This window comes from Anomaloglossus baeobatrachus, chromosome 3 (assembly GCF_048569485.1).
Source record: "Anomaloglossus baeobatrachus isolate aAnoBae1 chromosome 3, aAnoBae1.hap1, whole genome shotgun sequence".
Lineage (NCBI taxonomy): Eukaryota > Metazoa > Chordata > Amphibia > Anura > Aromobatidae > Anomaloglossus > Anomaloglossus baeobatrachus.
In genome coordinates, this window is record NC_134355.1 from 32,762,266 (window position 1) to 32,779,418 (window position 17,153).

General features: G+C 51.7%; 1 protein-coding gene across 2 annotated transcripts in view; it reads left to right on the forward strand.

Moving 5' to 3' along the window:
• The window catches only part of RAB3GAP2 (RAB3 GTPase activating non-catalytic protein subunit 2), a 172,326-nt gene that overhangs the window by 33,671 nt on the left and 121,502 nt on the right, over nt 1–17,153 (forward strand). For both annotated transcript variants that reach the window (XM_075339111.1, XM_075339112.1), the window contains exons 5-6: nt 5,447–5,494; nt 13,343–13,418. In XM_075339111.1, the coding sequence (XP_075195226.1) occupies nt 5,447–5,494; nt 13,343–13,418 (124 nt within the window). The remainder of the gene's footprint in view (nt 1–5,446; nt 5,495–13,342; nt 13,419–17,153) is intronic.

Here is a 17,153-nt window from a genome sequence, read left to right on the forward strand (position 1 = left end):
CACCCGGTGCTGGTCCCCCTAGGGTGCCGGAATAGATACGTGTGTGTGTGTGTGTATGTATGTGTATATATATATATATATATATCTATATCTATATATCTGTTCGGTCGGGCTGTATACCCCTTTCCCATATTCCCTCAGTGATCACTCCCCTAGGAGACAACAGCATGTCGTCCACAAATAGCAAAGCTGCTAAGGCACAGGGTTTTTTTGCGGCCTGTACCTCTTGTGGGGCTATGTTACCTGCGGGTTCCACCTACCCTCACTGTGAGCAATGCTCGACCCCTGTTTTGCTTGCTCAGCCGGAGCCTCGGACACTAGTGGGCCCCTCGGCTCATGTAGACCCCCCTGCTCCCCCTGTCCAGGCTGCAGGGACAGAGTTCGCCTCTTTTGCTGAGAAACTCTCTGAGTCACTTTCTCAATCCATGGCTCAGTCTATGGACAAATGGTCTTCTAAGCTGCTAGAGGCTTTGCAGTCCAGACCGGTCCTTTCACAGGCCCCGGCCCCTGTTGGCTCGTCGCCTCCAGGCCCCTCTCGGTCCGCGCCGCAGCGCGCTCCCAGGTTGGCCCCTAGGTCTCAGGCGGAGGACTCCTGCCCGGACCACAGTCCTAGACCGGCTAAGCGGGCTCGCTGGGAATCTTCCCCGGCTTCCTCACGCTGCTCGGGATCCCAGCTTGAGGACTCTCTGGAGGACGAGGCGGACGTCGCAGCTCAGGGCTCTGACCCTGACGTCGCCCTTAACCTTGATACACCTGAAGGGGACGCCTTAGTAAATGATCTTATCTCGTCCATCAACCAGGTGTTGGATCTCTCTCCCCCCGCCTCCTCCTGTAGAGGAGTCGGCGTCTCAGCAGGAGAAACACCAGTTTCGGTTCCCCAAACGTACACGCAATGCGTTTTTCGATCACTCTAACTTCAGAGACGCTGTCCAGAAGCCCAGAGCGGTCCCGGACAAGCGCTTTACTAAGCGCCTCACTGACACGCGTTACCCCTTCCCATCTGAAGTCGTTAAGGGTTGGGCTCACTGTCCCAAGGTGGATCCTCCAGTCTCAAGATTGGCGGCTAGATCCGTGGTATCGGTTGCAGATGGCTCATCGCTAAAGGATGCCACTGACAGACAGATAGAGCTCCTGGTGAAGTCCATCTATGAGGCCACGGGCGCGTCTTTTGCCCCGGCCTTTGCAGCCGTGTGGGCACTCCAAGCTATCTCGGCTTGTCTGACTGAGATTAATGCTGTCACACGTAATTCTGCTCCGCAAGTTGCGTCTTTGACCTCTCAGGCGTCAGCCTTTTCATCCTACGCCATGAACGCCGTCCAGGACTCTGCTAGCCGTACAGCTGTAGCATCCGCTAACTCTGTGGCAGTCCGCAGGGCCATGTGGCTGCGCGAATGGAAGGCAGACTCTGCTTCCAAGAGGTTCTTAACCGGTTTGCCGTTTTCTGGCGACCGTTTGTTTGGCGAACGATTGGATGAGATTATTAAGGAATCCAAAGGAAAGGATTCCTCCTTACCCCAGGCCAAACCTAAGGGACCTCAACAGAGAAAGGTTTAATCGAGATTTCGGTCCTTTCGTCCCTCCGCCAAGTCCCAATCCTCTTCGTCCAACAGGCCGGAGAAAGGCCAGAGGAACTCCTATGCGTGGCGATCCAAGTCTCGCCCACAAAAGGCCGCAGGAGGCACTGCCTCCAAGACGGCTTCCTCATGACTCTCGGCCTCCCCTGACCGCATCCTCGGTCGGTGGCAGGCTCTCCCGCTTTGGCGACGCCTGGTGGCCACATGTTCAAGACCGATGGGTGAGAGACATTCTGTCTCATTGTTGCAGGATAGAGTTCAGCTCTCGTCCTGCGGCTCGCTTCTTCAGAACCTCTCCGCCCCCCGCTCAGGCCGACGCACTTTTTCAGGCAGTAGTCGCTCTAAAGATGGAAGGAGTTGTGATCCCCGTTCCCCTTCAGGAACGTGGTCGCGGATTTTACTCCAACTTGTTCGTGGTGCCAAAAAAGGACGGGTCATTCCGTCCCGTTCTGGACCTCAAGCTACTCAACAGACATGTGAGAACCAGACTGTTCCGGATGGAATCCCTCCACTCTGTCATCGCCTCAATGTCACAAGGAGACTTCCTAGCATCGATCGACATCAAGGATGCTTATCTCCATATACCGATCGCACCCGAGCATCAACGTTTCCTGCGTTTCGCCATCGGGGACGAACACCTCCAGTTCGTGGCATTGCCTTTCGGCTTGGCGACAGCCCCACGGGTTTTCACCAAATTCATGGCATCCGTTGTGGCGGTCCTGCATTCTCAGGGCCACTCGGTGATTCCCTACTTGGACGATCTCCTAGTCAGGGCCCCGTCTCGGGTGGCGTGTCAACAAAGTCTATCTGTCGCTCTGGCAACTCTCCAGCGGTTCGGGTGGATCATCAACTTCCCGAAATCCAAGTTGACACCGACCCAATCACTGACGTACCTTGGGATGGAGTTTCATACCCAGCAAGCGTTAGTCAAGCTTCCGAGCGACAGCTTTCTCTGCAGGCAGGGGTGCAATCCCTTCTTCGTAGTCAGTCACACCCCTTAAGGCGCCTCATGCACTTCCTGGGGAAGATGGTGGCAGCTATAGAGGCAGTCCCGTTTGCGCAATTCCATCTTCGGCCACTCCAATGGGACATTCTCCGCAAATGGGACAGGAGGTCGGCTTCCCTCGACAGGAACGTCTCTCTTTCCCTTGCAACCAAGACGTCACTTCAGTGGTGGCTCCTTCCCAATTCTCTATCGCAGGGAAAATCCTTCCTACCCCCAACCTGGGCTGTGGTCACCACGGACGCGAGCCTGTCAGTGTGGGGAGCGGTTTTTCTCCACCACAGTGCTCAGGGAACCTGGACTCCGATAGTCTTCCCTTCAGATCAATGTTCTGGAGATAAGGTGTATCTAGCCCTATTGGCTTTTAATCGGTGGCTGGAGGGCAGGCAGATTCGTATCCAGTCGGACAACGCCACTGCCGTCGCATACATCAACCACCAAGGCGGCACTCGCAGTCGTCAAGCCTTCCAGGAAGTCCGACGGATTCTGCAGTGGGTGGAAGCCACAGCCTCCACCATCTCCGCAGTTCACATCCCGGGCGTAGAAAACTGGGAAGCAGATTTTCTCAGTCATCAGGGCATGGATGCGGGGGAATGGTCTCTGCACCCAGACGTGTTTCGAGAGATCTGTCGCCGCTGGGGAACGCCGGACGTCGATCTCATGGCGTCACGGCACAACAACAAAGTCCCGGCATTCATGGCACGGTCTCAGGATCACAGAGCTCTGGCGGCGGACGCGTTAGTTCAGGATTGGTCGCAGTTTCGACTGCCTTATGTGTTTCCTCCTCTGGCGATGCTGCCCAGAGTGTTACGCAAGATCAGGTCCGAATGCCGTCGCGCCATTCTCGTCGCTCCAGACTGGCCGAGGCGGTCGTGGTACCCGGATCTGTGGCATCTCACGGTGGGTCAACCGTGGGCGCTTCCAGACCGCCCAGACTTGCTGTCACAAGGCCCGTTTTTCCATCTGAATTCTGTGGCCCTCAACCTGACTGTGTGGCCATTGAGTCCTGGCTCCTAGCGTCTTCAGGGTTATCTCAGGATGTCATTGCCACCATGAGACAGGCCAGGAAGCCTACGTCCGCCAAGATCTATTATAGGTCTTGGCAAATCTTCCTATCCTGGTGCGCTAATAACGGTTTTGCTCCATGGCCGTTTGCCTTACCCACTTTTCTTTCATTCCTTCAATCCGGAATGGACAAGGGTTTGTTACTTGGCTCTCTCAAGGGCCAAGTATCGGCGCTCTCCGTATTTTTTCAAAAGCGCCTAGCCAGGCTTCCGCAGGTCCGCACGTTCCTGCAGGGAGTTTGCCACATAGTCCCACCTTACAAGCGTCCGCTGGAACCCTGGGATCTTAACAGGGTGCTAACGGCTCTTCAGAAACCACCTTTCGAGCCGCTGCGGGATGTCTCTCTTTCACGTCTTTCGCAGAAGGTGGCCTTTCTAGTGGCAGTCACATCACTTCGGAGAGTGTCTGAGCTAGCAGCGCTGTCATGCAAAGCCCCCTTCCTGGTGTTTCACCAGGATAAGGTGGTTCTGCGTCCGGTCCCGGAATTTCTCCCTAAGGTGGTATCCCCTTTTCATCTCAATCAGGATATCTCCTTGCCTTCATTTTGCCCTAATCCAATTCACCAGTGTGAAAAGGATTTGCACTCTTTGGATCTTGTGAGAGCACTCCGGCTCTACGTGTCTCGCACGGCGCCCCTGCGTCGTTCAGATGCGCTCTTTGTCCTTGTCGCTGGCCAGCGTAAGGGCTCTCAGGCCTCCAAGTCAACCTTGGCTCGGTGGATCAAGGAACCGATTCTCGAAGCCTACCGTTCTTCTGGGCTTCCGCTTCCTTCAGGGCTGAAAGCCCATTCTACCAGAGCCGTGGGTGCGTCCTGGGCATTGCGGCACCGGGCTACGGCTCAGCAGGTGTGTCAGGCAGCTACCTGGTCTAGTCTGCACACTTTCACGAAGCACTATCAAGTGCATACCTATGCTTCGGCAGACGCCAGTCTAGGTAGGCGAGTCCTTCAGGCGGCGGTTGCCCACCTGTAAGAGGGGGACGTTTTTTTCGGCTCTTTTTTATTGAGGTATTCTTTTACCCACCCAGGGACTGCTCTTGGACGTCCCAATTGTCTGGGTCTCCCAATGGAGCGACAAATAAGAAGGGAATTTTGTTTACTTACCGTAAATTCCTTTTCTTCTAGCTCCTATTGGGAGACCCAGCACCCGCCCCTGTTCCCTTCGGGCTGGTTGTTCTTTTGTGTTCACATGTTGTTCATGTTGAATTGTTCTTTTGGTTCATGGTTTTCAGTTCTCCGAACATCCTTCGGATTGCATTTACCCTAGACCAATTTATAAGTTTTCTCCTTCCTGCTTTTGCACCAAAACTGAGGAGCCCGTGATCCACGGGAGGATGTATAGGCAGAGGGGAGGGGTTACACTTTTTAAAGTGTAATACTTTGTGTGGCCTCCGGAGGCAGAAGCTATACACCCAATTGTCTGGGTCTCCCAATAGGAGCTAGAAGAAAAGGAATTTACGGTAAGTAAACAAAATTCCCTTCTTTCAGGATATCCGTGCACTGAGCAATTATAATAATTGTCGTTATTGAAAAAAAAAAAAAATCCATCAACTGCAATGTAATGATGGCTTCCTGGTGATGATTCATTACAATATGCTTGATTTAAGTAATAGTATTATGTAAAATCATCATTTATTTACCTCCATTTCCTCAGAGTATTATACATTTGACTTTGTCCTATTCGTGAGGTTTGTGCTTAGACATGATCTTACATCATGGAGACTTCGTTATGGAGTAAGGTATCGGTTTTTGGATTTATATCATTGATATAATCCGTCTAATCCTGTGATGCCTTTTGCTTTGCAGTGAGTTTATCAGCAGCGCGCTGTGCATCCCATTGGCGAGCCAGAAAAGGTAATTGTGTCACTGAAACATGTCCTACACAGGTGTGGTGTAGCCCGTACACCCGACTGGACTCATAGTTTCCTAGTTTTTAAGGTTGAAGGGAGACTCTAAGTCCAGGAAGAGAGTTCCAGAGCCTCACTGCTCTTACCGTGAAGAACCTTCTTCTATGCTGATGTAGGAATTTTCTTTCCTCCAATCGAAGAGAATGCCCCCTTGTTCTTGTCATAGTCCTTGGTACAAACAGATCATGGGAGAGATCTCTGTAGGACTCAAAGGCGTAAATTATTGTGGGTGCAGGGGTTACAAATACACTGACTGGTACCTAGTGGTACTGGTACCTAATGGCCTAGATGGTCCTTTCTTTTTCGCTCCTAATTGGGAGACCCAGACAGTGGGTGTATAGCTACTGCCCTCTGGAGGCCGCACAAAGAACTACACTTAAAAGTGTAAGGCCCCTCCCCTTCTGGCTATACACCCTCCCGTAGGAGTACAGATTCCTCAGTTTTAGCTTTGTGCGCAAGGAGGTCAGACACGCACGCATAGCTCCATTGTTTTTAGTCAGCAGCAGCTGCTGACTATGTCGGATGGAAGAAAAGAGGACACATATAGTGTCCCCAGCATGCTCCCTTCTCACCCCACTGTATGTCGGAGGTGTTTGTAAGGTTGAGGTACCCATTGCGGGTACGGCGGCAGGAGCCCACATGCTGATTCCTTCCCCATCCCTTTTTACAGGGCTCTGGGTGAAGTGGGATTTACTGGTCTCCAGGCACTGAGACCGGGCTCCATCTACAGCCCCTGGACAAGATGCTGGATGGAGCGGAGTACATCAGGGACATGGCCCTGCATCCTCAAGGTACTCTGTGTCCCCGTGCAGGCGCTCACACCGCAGCATGCTGGGTGTTGTAGTGCGCCGGGGGACATCAGCGCTACGGCGCTTGTGCCATGGCCTCATTCAGCTTAGCTGAAGCAGGCACACTTCCAGGAATCGGTCGCGCCGGCCGCTGGGACTGCGGCGCGGCTGGCACTTGTGGTGCGCCGGGGACTTCAGCGCGGCCCGCGCTTTTACGGCGGCCGCGCTGATAACTCGAGTCCCCGGCTTTTGCGGCCTACTTCCGTTCGTTCCCGCCCCCGGACCTGCCAGTCAGGAGAGGGGCGGGACGCTGGCCACATCTAGAGATCGGTCATGCCGGCCGCTGGGACTGCGGCGCGGCTGGCACTTGTGGTGCGCCGGGGACTTCAGCGCGGCCCGCGCTTTTACGGCGGCCGCGCTGATAACTCGAGTCCCCGGCTTTTGCGGCCTGCTCCCGTTCGTTCCCGCCCCCAGACCTGCCAGTCAGGAGAGGGGCGGGACGCTGGCCAGTGCATCAGCGCTGAGGGCTGGAGTCGTTTTTACATACTCCAGCCCTCACAATCGGCACAGAGGGGACACTGTTTCCCGCACTTTTGTTTGGGAACTCCCACGGACCGCCCCTCTCCACAGACGCCGGCAGCCATTCCTGCTGACACGCTGAGCTGCAGAGGGGAGCCGGGGAGACCCAGACAAGGATTTCTGCAGCCTCTTACCCGCTATTCAGCGGGCGGTAAGCAGCCCTCAGGGCTCACCCCTCTTGTGCCAGTAGTATTCTTAGTATTTTGTTGCTACAAATACTTGGTATTACATAGCGCTGGTCGCCCTTTGGCTATAGACTCTCTCACATTCAGAGAGCCAGCAGCATGTCGTCCGCAAAACGCAAGGGTGCCAAAGCACAGACATTATATGCTTCCTGCACCGCATGTGGGACTTTTCTACCGGCAGGCTCCACAGACCCCCATTGTGTGCAGTGCTCGGCCCCTGCGGCGCTTGCACAGCCGGGGCCTCTGCTGGACGTGACCCAGGGTGTACCACCTGTGAATGCTGTCCAGGTGACAGGCACTGAGTTTGCAGCTTTTGCTGACAGAATGTCTCTCACTATGTCACAAATTCTTGACACATTGCGAGCTAGGCCTGTACTTCAGGCCACGGACACTGTGCAATCATTGCCCCCTGGTCCCCCTCAGCTCCAAGCTCCGGGGCGGGCATATACACCTCAGGGTGAAGACTCTGACTCGGACGATGGCCCCGGGCAGCCTAAGCGGGCTCGCTATGACGGGCCTTCACATTCATCCCAATGGTCAGGATCCCAGCGAGATGAATCTATGGGTGATGAGGCGGACGTAACTGATCAGGATTCTGATCCTGGAACCGCTCTCAATCTAGATACACCAGATGGTGACGCCATAGTTAATGATCTTATATTTAACATCAATAAGATGTTAAATATTTCCCCACCAGCTCCTCTTGTGGAGGAGTCAGCTTCGCAGCACGAGAGAATCCATTTCAGATACCCTAAGCGTACTTTAAGCACTTTTCTGGACCACGCTGACTTTAGAGACGCAATCCAGAAACCCCACGCTTATCCTGAAAGGCGTTTTCCTAAACGGCTTAAAGATACACGCTATCCTTTTCCCCCTGAGGTGGTCAAAGGTTGGACCCAGTGTCCAAAAGTGGATCCTCCAATTTCCAGGCTTGCAGCTAGATCCTTGGTTGCAGTTGAAGATGGAGCGGCACTTAAAGATGCCACTGACAGGCAGATGGAGCTCTGGCTGAAATCCATCTATGAAGCGATTGGGGCGTCATTAGCGCCTTCTTTTGCAGCCGTATGGGCACTCCAAGCTATCTCAGCCGGGCTTGCGCGAGTTGACTCCGTCACACGTGCATTTGCCCCGCAGGTAGCACCATTGACCTCGCAAATGGCGGCATTCGCGTCGTACGCGATTAATGCTGTTCTTGACGCTACAAGCCGCACGGCAGTGGCGTCAGCCAACTCCGTTGTTTTGCGTAGGGCCCTGTGGTTGAGACATTGGAAAGCAGATTCTCATTCCAAGAAGTGCTTAACCAATTTGCCTTTTTCTCGTGACCGATTGTTTGGAGAGCGTTTGGATGAAATCATCAAACACTCCAAGGGTAAGGACTCATCCTTACCGCAACACAGACAAAACAGACCCCAACAGAGGAAGGGTCAGTCTGGTTATCGGTCCTTTCGAGGACCGGGCAGGTCCCAATTCGCATCGTCAAAAAAGACTCAAAAGGACCAGAGACGCTCAGATTCTTGGAGGTCTCAGTCACGCCCAAAAAGGGCAGCCGGAGGAACCGTTGCCAAAACGGCGTCCTCCTGACTTGAGGTCTCCGATTCCCACACCCGCGGTCGGTGGGAGGCTTTCCCACTTTGGCGACATCTGGCTGTCACACGTCAAAGACCGTTGGGTGAGGGATATTCTGTCTCACGGGTACAGGATAGAGTTCAGTTCTCGTCCGCCAACTCGTTTCTTCAGAACTTCTCCCCCACCAGACCGAGCCGATGCTCTGTTGCAGGCGGTGGCCGCTCTAAAAGCGGAAGGAGTGGTGACCTCTGTCCCTCTTCAGGAACAAGGTCACGGTTTTTACTCCAATCTGTTTGTGGTCCCAAAAAAGGACGGATCGTATCGGCCCGTCCTGGATCTAAAGTTGCTCAACAGACACGTAAAAGTCAGGAGGTTCCGGATGGAATCCCTACGCTCCGTCATAGCCTCAATGTCTCAAGGAGATTTTCTAGCATCAATAGATATCAAAGATGCGTATCTCCACGTGCCGATCGCACCAGAGCATCAGCGTTTCCTACGCTTCGTCATACACGACGAACACCTGCAGTTCGTAGCGTTACCTTTCGGTCTGGCAACAGCCCCCCGGGTCTTCACCAAGGTCATGGCAGCAGTAGTAGCTGTTCTGCACTCGCAGGGTCACTCGGTCATCCCGTATCTAGACGACCTGCTTATAAAGGCACCCTCTCAAGAGGCATGCCAACACAGTCTGAAAGTGGCACTAGACACTCTCCAGAGTTTCGGGTGGATTATCAACTTTCCAAAGTCTCATCTAACCCCGACCCAATCTCTGACTTATCTTGGCATGGAGTTTCATACTCTCTCAGCGATAGTGAAGCTTCCACTGGACAAGCAGTGCTCGCTGCGGACTGGAGTGCAATCTCTCCTTCAGAGCCAGTCGCACTCACTGAGGCGCCTCATGCATTTCCTAGGAAAGATGGTAGCAGCAATGGAGGCAGTCCCGTTCGCGCAGTTTCATCTGCGCCCTCTACAATGGGACATTCTACGCCAATGGGACGGGAAATCGACGTCCCTCGACAGGACTGTCTCCCTCTCTCAGACTGCCAAGGACTCTCTGCGTTGGTGGCTTCTCCCCGCCTCATTGTCACAGGGAAAGTCGTTCCTTCCCCCGTCCTGGGCAGTGGTCACGACGGATGCGAGCCTATCAGGGTGGGGAGCGGTGTATCTCCACCACAGGGCTCAGGGGATGTGGACTCTGGAAGAGTCCACCCTGCAGATCAATGTTCTGGAAATCAGAGCAATCTATCTTGCCCTGCGAGCCTTCCAACAATGGCTGGAAGGCAAACAGATTCGGATTCAGTCGGACAATTCCACGGCGGTGGCGTACATCAACCACCAAGGGGGAACACGCAGTCGCCAAGCCTTTCAAGAAGTCCAACGGATTTTGACGTGGGTGGAAAGCAGAGCGTCCACCATATCCGCAGTTCACATCCCAGGCGTGGAAAACTGGGAAGCAGACTTTCTCAGTCGCCAGGGCATGGACGCAGGAGAATGGTCTCTTCACCCGGACGTGTTTCAGCAGATCTGTTGCCGCTGGGGGACGCCGGACGTCGATCTGATGGCGTCACGACACAACAACAAGGTCCCAGTTTTCATGGCACGGTCTCACGATCACCGAGCACTGGCGGCAGACGCCTTGGTTCAGGATTGGTCGCAATTCCGACTCCCCTATGTGTTCCCACCTCTAGCATTGTTACCCAGAGTTCTCCGGAAAATCAGGTCCGACTGCCATCGAGCCATACTCGTCGCTCCAGATTGGCCAAGAAGGTCGTGGTACCCGGATCTGTGGCATCTCACGGTAGGCCAACCGTGGACACTACCAGACCGTCCAGATTTGCTGTCTCAAGGGCCGTTTTTCCATCTGAATTCTGCGGCCCTGAACCTGACTGTGTGGCCATTGAGTCCTGGATCCTAGCGGCCTCAGGTTTATCTCATGAAGTTGTTGCCACAATGAGACAGGCTAGAAAACCATCCTCAGCTAAGATCTATCACAGAACGTGGAAGATATTCTTAGCGTGGTGCGTGGCTCAAGGGTTTTCTCCCTGGCCATTTGCATTGCCAACTTTTCTTTCCTTCCTGCAGTCTGGGTTGGAAAAAGGCTTGTCGCTTAGCTCTCTTAAGGGTCAAGTCTCCGCGCTATCCGTATTCTTTCAGAAGCGCTTGGCACAGCTTTCTAAAGTACGCACTTTTCTCCAAGGAGTTTGTCATATCGTTCCTCCTTACAGACGGCCATTGGAACCCTGGGATCTGAACAAGGTTCTCATTGCTCTCCAGAAGCCGCCTTTCGAGCCTTTGAAAGAGGTTCCCCTTTCTCGGCTTTCACAAAAGGTAGTTTTTCTTGTGGCGGTCACGTCTCTTCGAAGAGTGTCCGAGCTAGCGGCGTTATCTTGCAAATCTCCCTTCCTGGTGTTTCACCAAGACAAGGTAGTACTGCGTCCAATTCCAGAGTTTTCTCCCAAGGTGGTTTCTTCCTTTCATCTCAATCAGGATATCACTTTACCATCTTTGTGTCCGCATCCAGTTCACCAATTTGAAAAGGGTTTACATCTGTTGGACCTGGTGAGAGCACTCAGGATTTACATTTCTCGCACGGCGGCTCTACGCCGTTCTGATGCGCTCTTTGTCCTAGTCGCTGGTCAGCATAAGGGATCGCAAGCTTCCAAATCCACCCTGGCGCGGTGGATCAAGGAACCAATTCTTCACACATACCGTTCTGCTGGGCTTCCGATTCCATCTGGACTGAAGGCCCATTCTACCAGAGCCGTGGGTGCGTCCTGGGCATTGCGGCATCAGGCTACGGCTCAGCAAGTGTGCCAGGCGGCTACCTGGTCGAGTCTGCACACGTTTACCAAACACTATCAAGTGCATACCTACGCTTCGGCAGATGCCAGCCTAGGTAGACAGGTCCTTCAGGCGGCGGTGGCCCACCTGTAGGAAGAGGCTGTCTGACAGCCCGTTCATGTGGTATCTTTTTACCCACCCAGGGACTGCTTTTGGACGTCCCACTGTCTGGGTCTCCCAATTAGGAGCGAAAAAGAAGAAGGGAATTTTGTTTACTTACCGTAAATTCCTTTTCTTCTAGCTCCAATTGGGAGACCCAGCACCCGCCCTATTTGTTCTTAGGGTTTCGTTTTTCGGGTGCACATGTTGTTCATGTTGTTTCTTAAGTTCTCCGATCATGTTATCGGATTGAATTTGTTTTTGAAACTGTTATTGGCTTTCCTCCTTCTTGCTTTGGTACTAAAACTGAGGAATCTGTACTCCTACGGGAGGGTGTATAGCCAGAAGGGGAGGGGCCTTACACTTTTAAGTGTAGTTCTTTGTGCGGCCTCCAGAGGGCAGTAGCTATACACCCACTGTCTGGGTCTCCCAATTGGAGCTAGAAGAAAAGGAATTTACGGTAAGTAAACAAAATTCCCTTCTTTGGCACCTACAAAAGGACCAATACTTTTTAAGACCCATGGCAGCATTTTTGATTGGGATCCTCAAGCTTCAAGTTCACCACTTCCACATCCTCTGTGAATCACAGTACAGATCAGGCTGCAGACTGAGTTACCATTGAATCTGAAACTCTTATCTCTCTTGTCAATGATCTTCTAACATTGTTATATGTAAAGCCTGTAGTAGACAAGCCATTGAAAATATTTTAATAAAACCCATTGTTAAAAATGCTTTTAAGCCTATATATATATGCATTTTAGTAACAGTGTCCCCAAAGGTGCTCATATTCGTTATTAATTGTAAAAAGGGAATTGACTTGATATTATGATAAAAAAAAATTAAAAAAAAATTCTTTTGTAATACTGTCCCCCATCCTGGTCCCATCTTGTAGTAATATCCCCCATTCTGGTCCCCATGTTGTAGTATTATCCCCTATCCTGGTCCCCATCTTGTAATGTCCCGCTATCTTGGTCCCCAACTTGTAGTACTGTCTCACATCCTTGTCACCGTCTTGTAGTAATGTCCCCCTCTTGTAGTACTGTCCCTCATCCTGGTCCCATCTTGTAGTAATATTCCCCATTCTGGTCCCCATGTTGTAGTATTATCCCTTATCCTGGTCCCCATCTTGTAGTAGTGTCCCCATCTTGTAATGTCCCTCCATCCTGGTCCCCAACTTGTAGTACTGTCTCCCATCCTTGTCACTATTTTGTAGTAATGTCCCCCTCTTGTAGTATTGTCCCTCATCCTGGTCCTATCTTGTAGTAATATTCGCCATTCTGGTCCCCATGTTGTAGTATTATCCCCTATCCTGGTCCCCATCTTATAGTAGTGTCCCCATCTTGAAATGTCCCTCCATCCTGGTCCCCAACTTGTAGTACTGTCTCCCATCCTTGTCACCATCTTGTAGTAATGTCCCCCTCTTGTAGTACTGTCCCTCATCCTGGTCCCCATCTTGTAGTACTGTGTCCCATCCTGGTCTCCATCTTGTAGTAATATCCCCCATCCTTGTCACCATCTTGTAGTAATGTCCCGCTCTTGTAGTACTGTCCTCCATCCTGGTCCCCATCTTGTAGTTCTGTCTCCAATACACGCTCGGTGTAGTGCGCTTGCTTATGATTAGGGGCAGGGGAGGGTTCATGGTTGTTTTGGATGAAACGTCAGATGACCAGTATGTAAAGTATATGGCAATCTTTACTCTACATCTGTGAATACTGATCCTCCCATATCTCCACCGTACAGGAGTTCTACTGGGAGGCCGGACTGGACGTGTATCGTCATTGGCTTCACTTCTGGATACGTGCGCTTTTACACTGAGGTTAGTTCTCGCACCTTCTTATATTTGCAGAAAATGATGTTTTTTGTTTTACAATTTTCTAGTGCACCTCTTAAGCAAATTTCTCACAGTATTTCAGTAGAAGGTTTCCTAATTTCAGTTACCTACAGAGGATAAGACTCCATCCTGATCATGTGCTGCACACGAGGGTGCGCTCGTCACTAGACATGATTCTGATAACTGTAGTGCAGCGAGCAGTGTGCCCCCCCCCCGCATGATCGTGATGCATTGTCACCCATTTGAACAATACGGTACTTGTGGAACGACAGCAAGCGGAGATCTTGTACACTGCAATTAAAGTATATTAGAAAGTTATTTGAACAGGAAAATATCCTTGTATTTCCTGCAATTGGAATAAACCTTTACGGTGACTCAGTGGTTAGCACTACAGTTTTGCAACGCTGGGGTCCTGGGTTCAAATCCCACCAAGGACAACAACTGCCAGGAGTTTGTATGTTCTCCCCGTGTTTGCGTGGGTTTCCTCCAGGTTCTCTGGTTTCCTCCCACACTCCAAAGAATTAGTAATTGGGAATGTAGTTTGTGAGCCCCAATGGGGACAGTGTTTGATGTATGTAAAGTGCTGCAGAATAATTGGCGCTGTATAAATGAATAAATATTATTATTATTATTATATAAATTGGTAACAATTGCGTAATGCGATTTCTGTATAATGTCTGTATTTTTACGTTGTCTACTTTTTTTTTTTTTTACGATCCTTGGCAATATTGGTGAGATTTCCCCTATAACTGGGGCTGGTATATTAGCCCCAGTTACGGTGGAAATGCAACCTTCTAGCATATCTGTGGGGATTTGTAAGGGCACAGCATCTCCTGTGCACTCCCTGTACACAGCAAACACATACCTGCTGGATCTGGAGGAGGAAGTGGCGATGGCGCTTTCTATTACTGTATACACAGCAATTGTTCAGTGTTGTGAGTAAAGTGATTAAGAAGGCAGAGACCGTGATAAATCATCTCAGCCTTCTCTATGGGGAACACAGCTGTGTCTGACAACCTGTTCCACGCTCCAACAGCTGCACGATGGTCATCATCTATGGGCGGTCTGCAAGTAGTTTAATACCCTCATAAACATTAGGTGAAAGTTGACTGAACCCCATAATTTCGCCAGTTGTGCATGGGATCCTCCTAACTCCCGAGATGATGTCAGGAGAGAAGGATCGGGCAGTTGGGACTTCATCGCCCCATCCTTTTGTTTTCAAGGGTAGATGAACGGCTGTCCGACAATAGCGCTCTTCTTATTGGAAACTAATGAATACTCAGCCGATGGGAACACTCATTTGTTGGAAATCGAGAGACGACTGTCTGCAAACTGTCCATGTTGATTCAACAGCTACAGTGCCTACAAGTAGTATTCAACCCCCTGCAGATTTAGCAGGTTTACACATTCGGAATTAACTTGGCATTGTGACATTTGGACTGTAGATCAGCCTGGATGTGTGAAATGCACTGCAGCAAAAAAGAATGTGATTTCTTTTTTTTTTTAAATTGTGAAAAGTTTATTCAGAGGGTCATTTATTATTCAACCCCTCAAACCACCAGAATTCTGTTTGGTTCCCCTAAAGTATTAAGAAGTATTTCAGGCACAAAGAACAATGAGCTTCACATGTTTGGATTAATTATCTCTTTCTTCATCGTTCCTTATGGGAGACCCAAACCATGGGGTGTATAGCTTCTGCCTCCGGAGGACACACAAAGTACTACACTCAAACGTGTAGCTCCTCCCTCCGGGCTATATACACCCCCTGGATGACAATCTAACCAGTTCAATGCTTTGTGTTCAGGAGGTCACACACACATGCATTCTCTGATTTTTTCATTTTTATTTTGATTTTAAAGATTTGGAAGAAAAGCGGGTCCAGTCTGGACTCCCGGCATGTCCCTTCTCACCCCACTGTGTCGGCGGTGCTGTTAAGGTTGACTTTACAAGGCTGGAGCCTTCACATGCCGCGCTCCTTCACATCCTCTGAGAGGCTCTCGGTTGAAGTGGGAGCCGTCACGGTCCTCTGCTTGCAGAAGACCGGTCTCCATCCGCAGCCCTGTCTGGTTCCTGCTGGAAGGAGCGTTTAACCCCCCCTCAGGGACTGGCCCTGCGTCTCAAAAGCTAAGTATTGAGACGTTTTTCAGGGGTCCCGGGTACTTTTATTAGGGGGAAAGTATGTTTTTTATCTTTACTGTAAATTCCGGCCGGTTCTGGGGGTTTCCCCTGAGAACCGCGCCGAAGATGCCTGCTCGTCGGCCGCATGTTAAAATCTAGGCCCCGGCTTCTGTTTGGGCCTAGTTTCGGTTTCATCTTCCTCTGCATGTCATTCATGCAGGGGAATAGAGTGGCGCCGCCCACCGGCCATCCAGCAGAGGGGAGGACACTCCTCTCTGAGGAGATGTTTCCCTCCCCTGCATCTCTCCTTAGCCCTCCGGTTTCCCGCTCTTGGGCTAATCTCCGCCCCCCCTCCTCCTCCCAGCGCCATTTTCTCAGCGTTTATCACACTGATCGGCGCTGGCTGCTGAACCTGCTGCTTTTTAGGAAGGCTGACGCTTTACTGGGGGTCCGAGCTGTGGAATCCGGAGGGCACACAGAGAGCGGTCTGGTAAGCCACAACCTCTGGTTGTGGGCTTTATTATACACTCTCAGGACATTCTATACGAGTGTATTCTTACTGCAGAGCTTCCACCTCAGCAGCATGTCTGTCACCCGGAGCAAGAAGACTGCTAAGCTGTACGCTATATGCACTGCATGTAAGCTCATTCTGCCAGAGCCAAGCACATACCCACATTGTGATGCCTGTGCTAACATGGTTGTGTCTCAGCCTGGAGCCTCCTCAGGGGTCCCTCCGGCTGCTCCGGCCCCGGTGGCTGAACCCCCGGCTTGGGTAGCATCCTTTTCCAAAGCTATTTCCCAGTCTTTTGCCGACTCCATGGGGCAGCTGTCCCGGACACTGCTGACCATGCATCAGCCCTCTTCTCAGGGTGCCTCTGCTGCTCCGAGCTCTCCAGAGCTCTCAGAGCATGTCCTAGGACCCCGTCCCCCTAAACGGAGACGCAGGGACCCTTCTCCTTCCTCGTCCCACGGCTCTGATTCACGAGCCGAGGTGCAGGGCGAGGAAGATTCGTTTACTGTGGGCTCAGACGCTACCTCTATGTACCCCATTGACTTGTCTGAGGGTGATGCGGATGTTAGTGACTTGATTGCGTCCATTAACTCCGTGCTGAACCTCAACCCACCAGAGTCAGAGGAACAAGCCTCTCTGGTAGAGATACACCAGTTTACCTCACCTAAGAGAGCTAGGAGTATGTTTTTTTAACCACTCCAGTTTTCAGACCGCTGTTACCAAGCCCAGGGCCTGTCCTGACAAACGTTTTCCGAAGCGTAGTTCTGATGACCGTTTTCCTTTTCCACCAGAGGTGGTTAAGGAATGGGCCCAGTCTCCAAAGGTAGACCCTCCAGTGTCCAGAATCTCAGCCCGCACAGTCGTAGCTGTGGCTGATGGCACTTCTCTTAAGGATCCCACTGACCGCCAGGTTGACCTTCTGGCCAAGTCTGTATATGAGGCGGCAGGAGCCTCGTTCTCCCCGTCTTTTGCGGCAGTGTGGGCGCTTAAGGCAGTCTCTGCCTCTCTGGCGGAGATACATTCCCTTACCAGGGACTCTATACCTGAGATGGATGCCTTAACTTCTCAAGCTTCGGCTTTTTCATCCTACG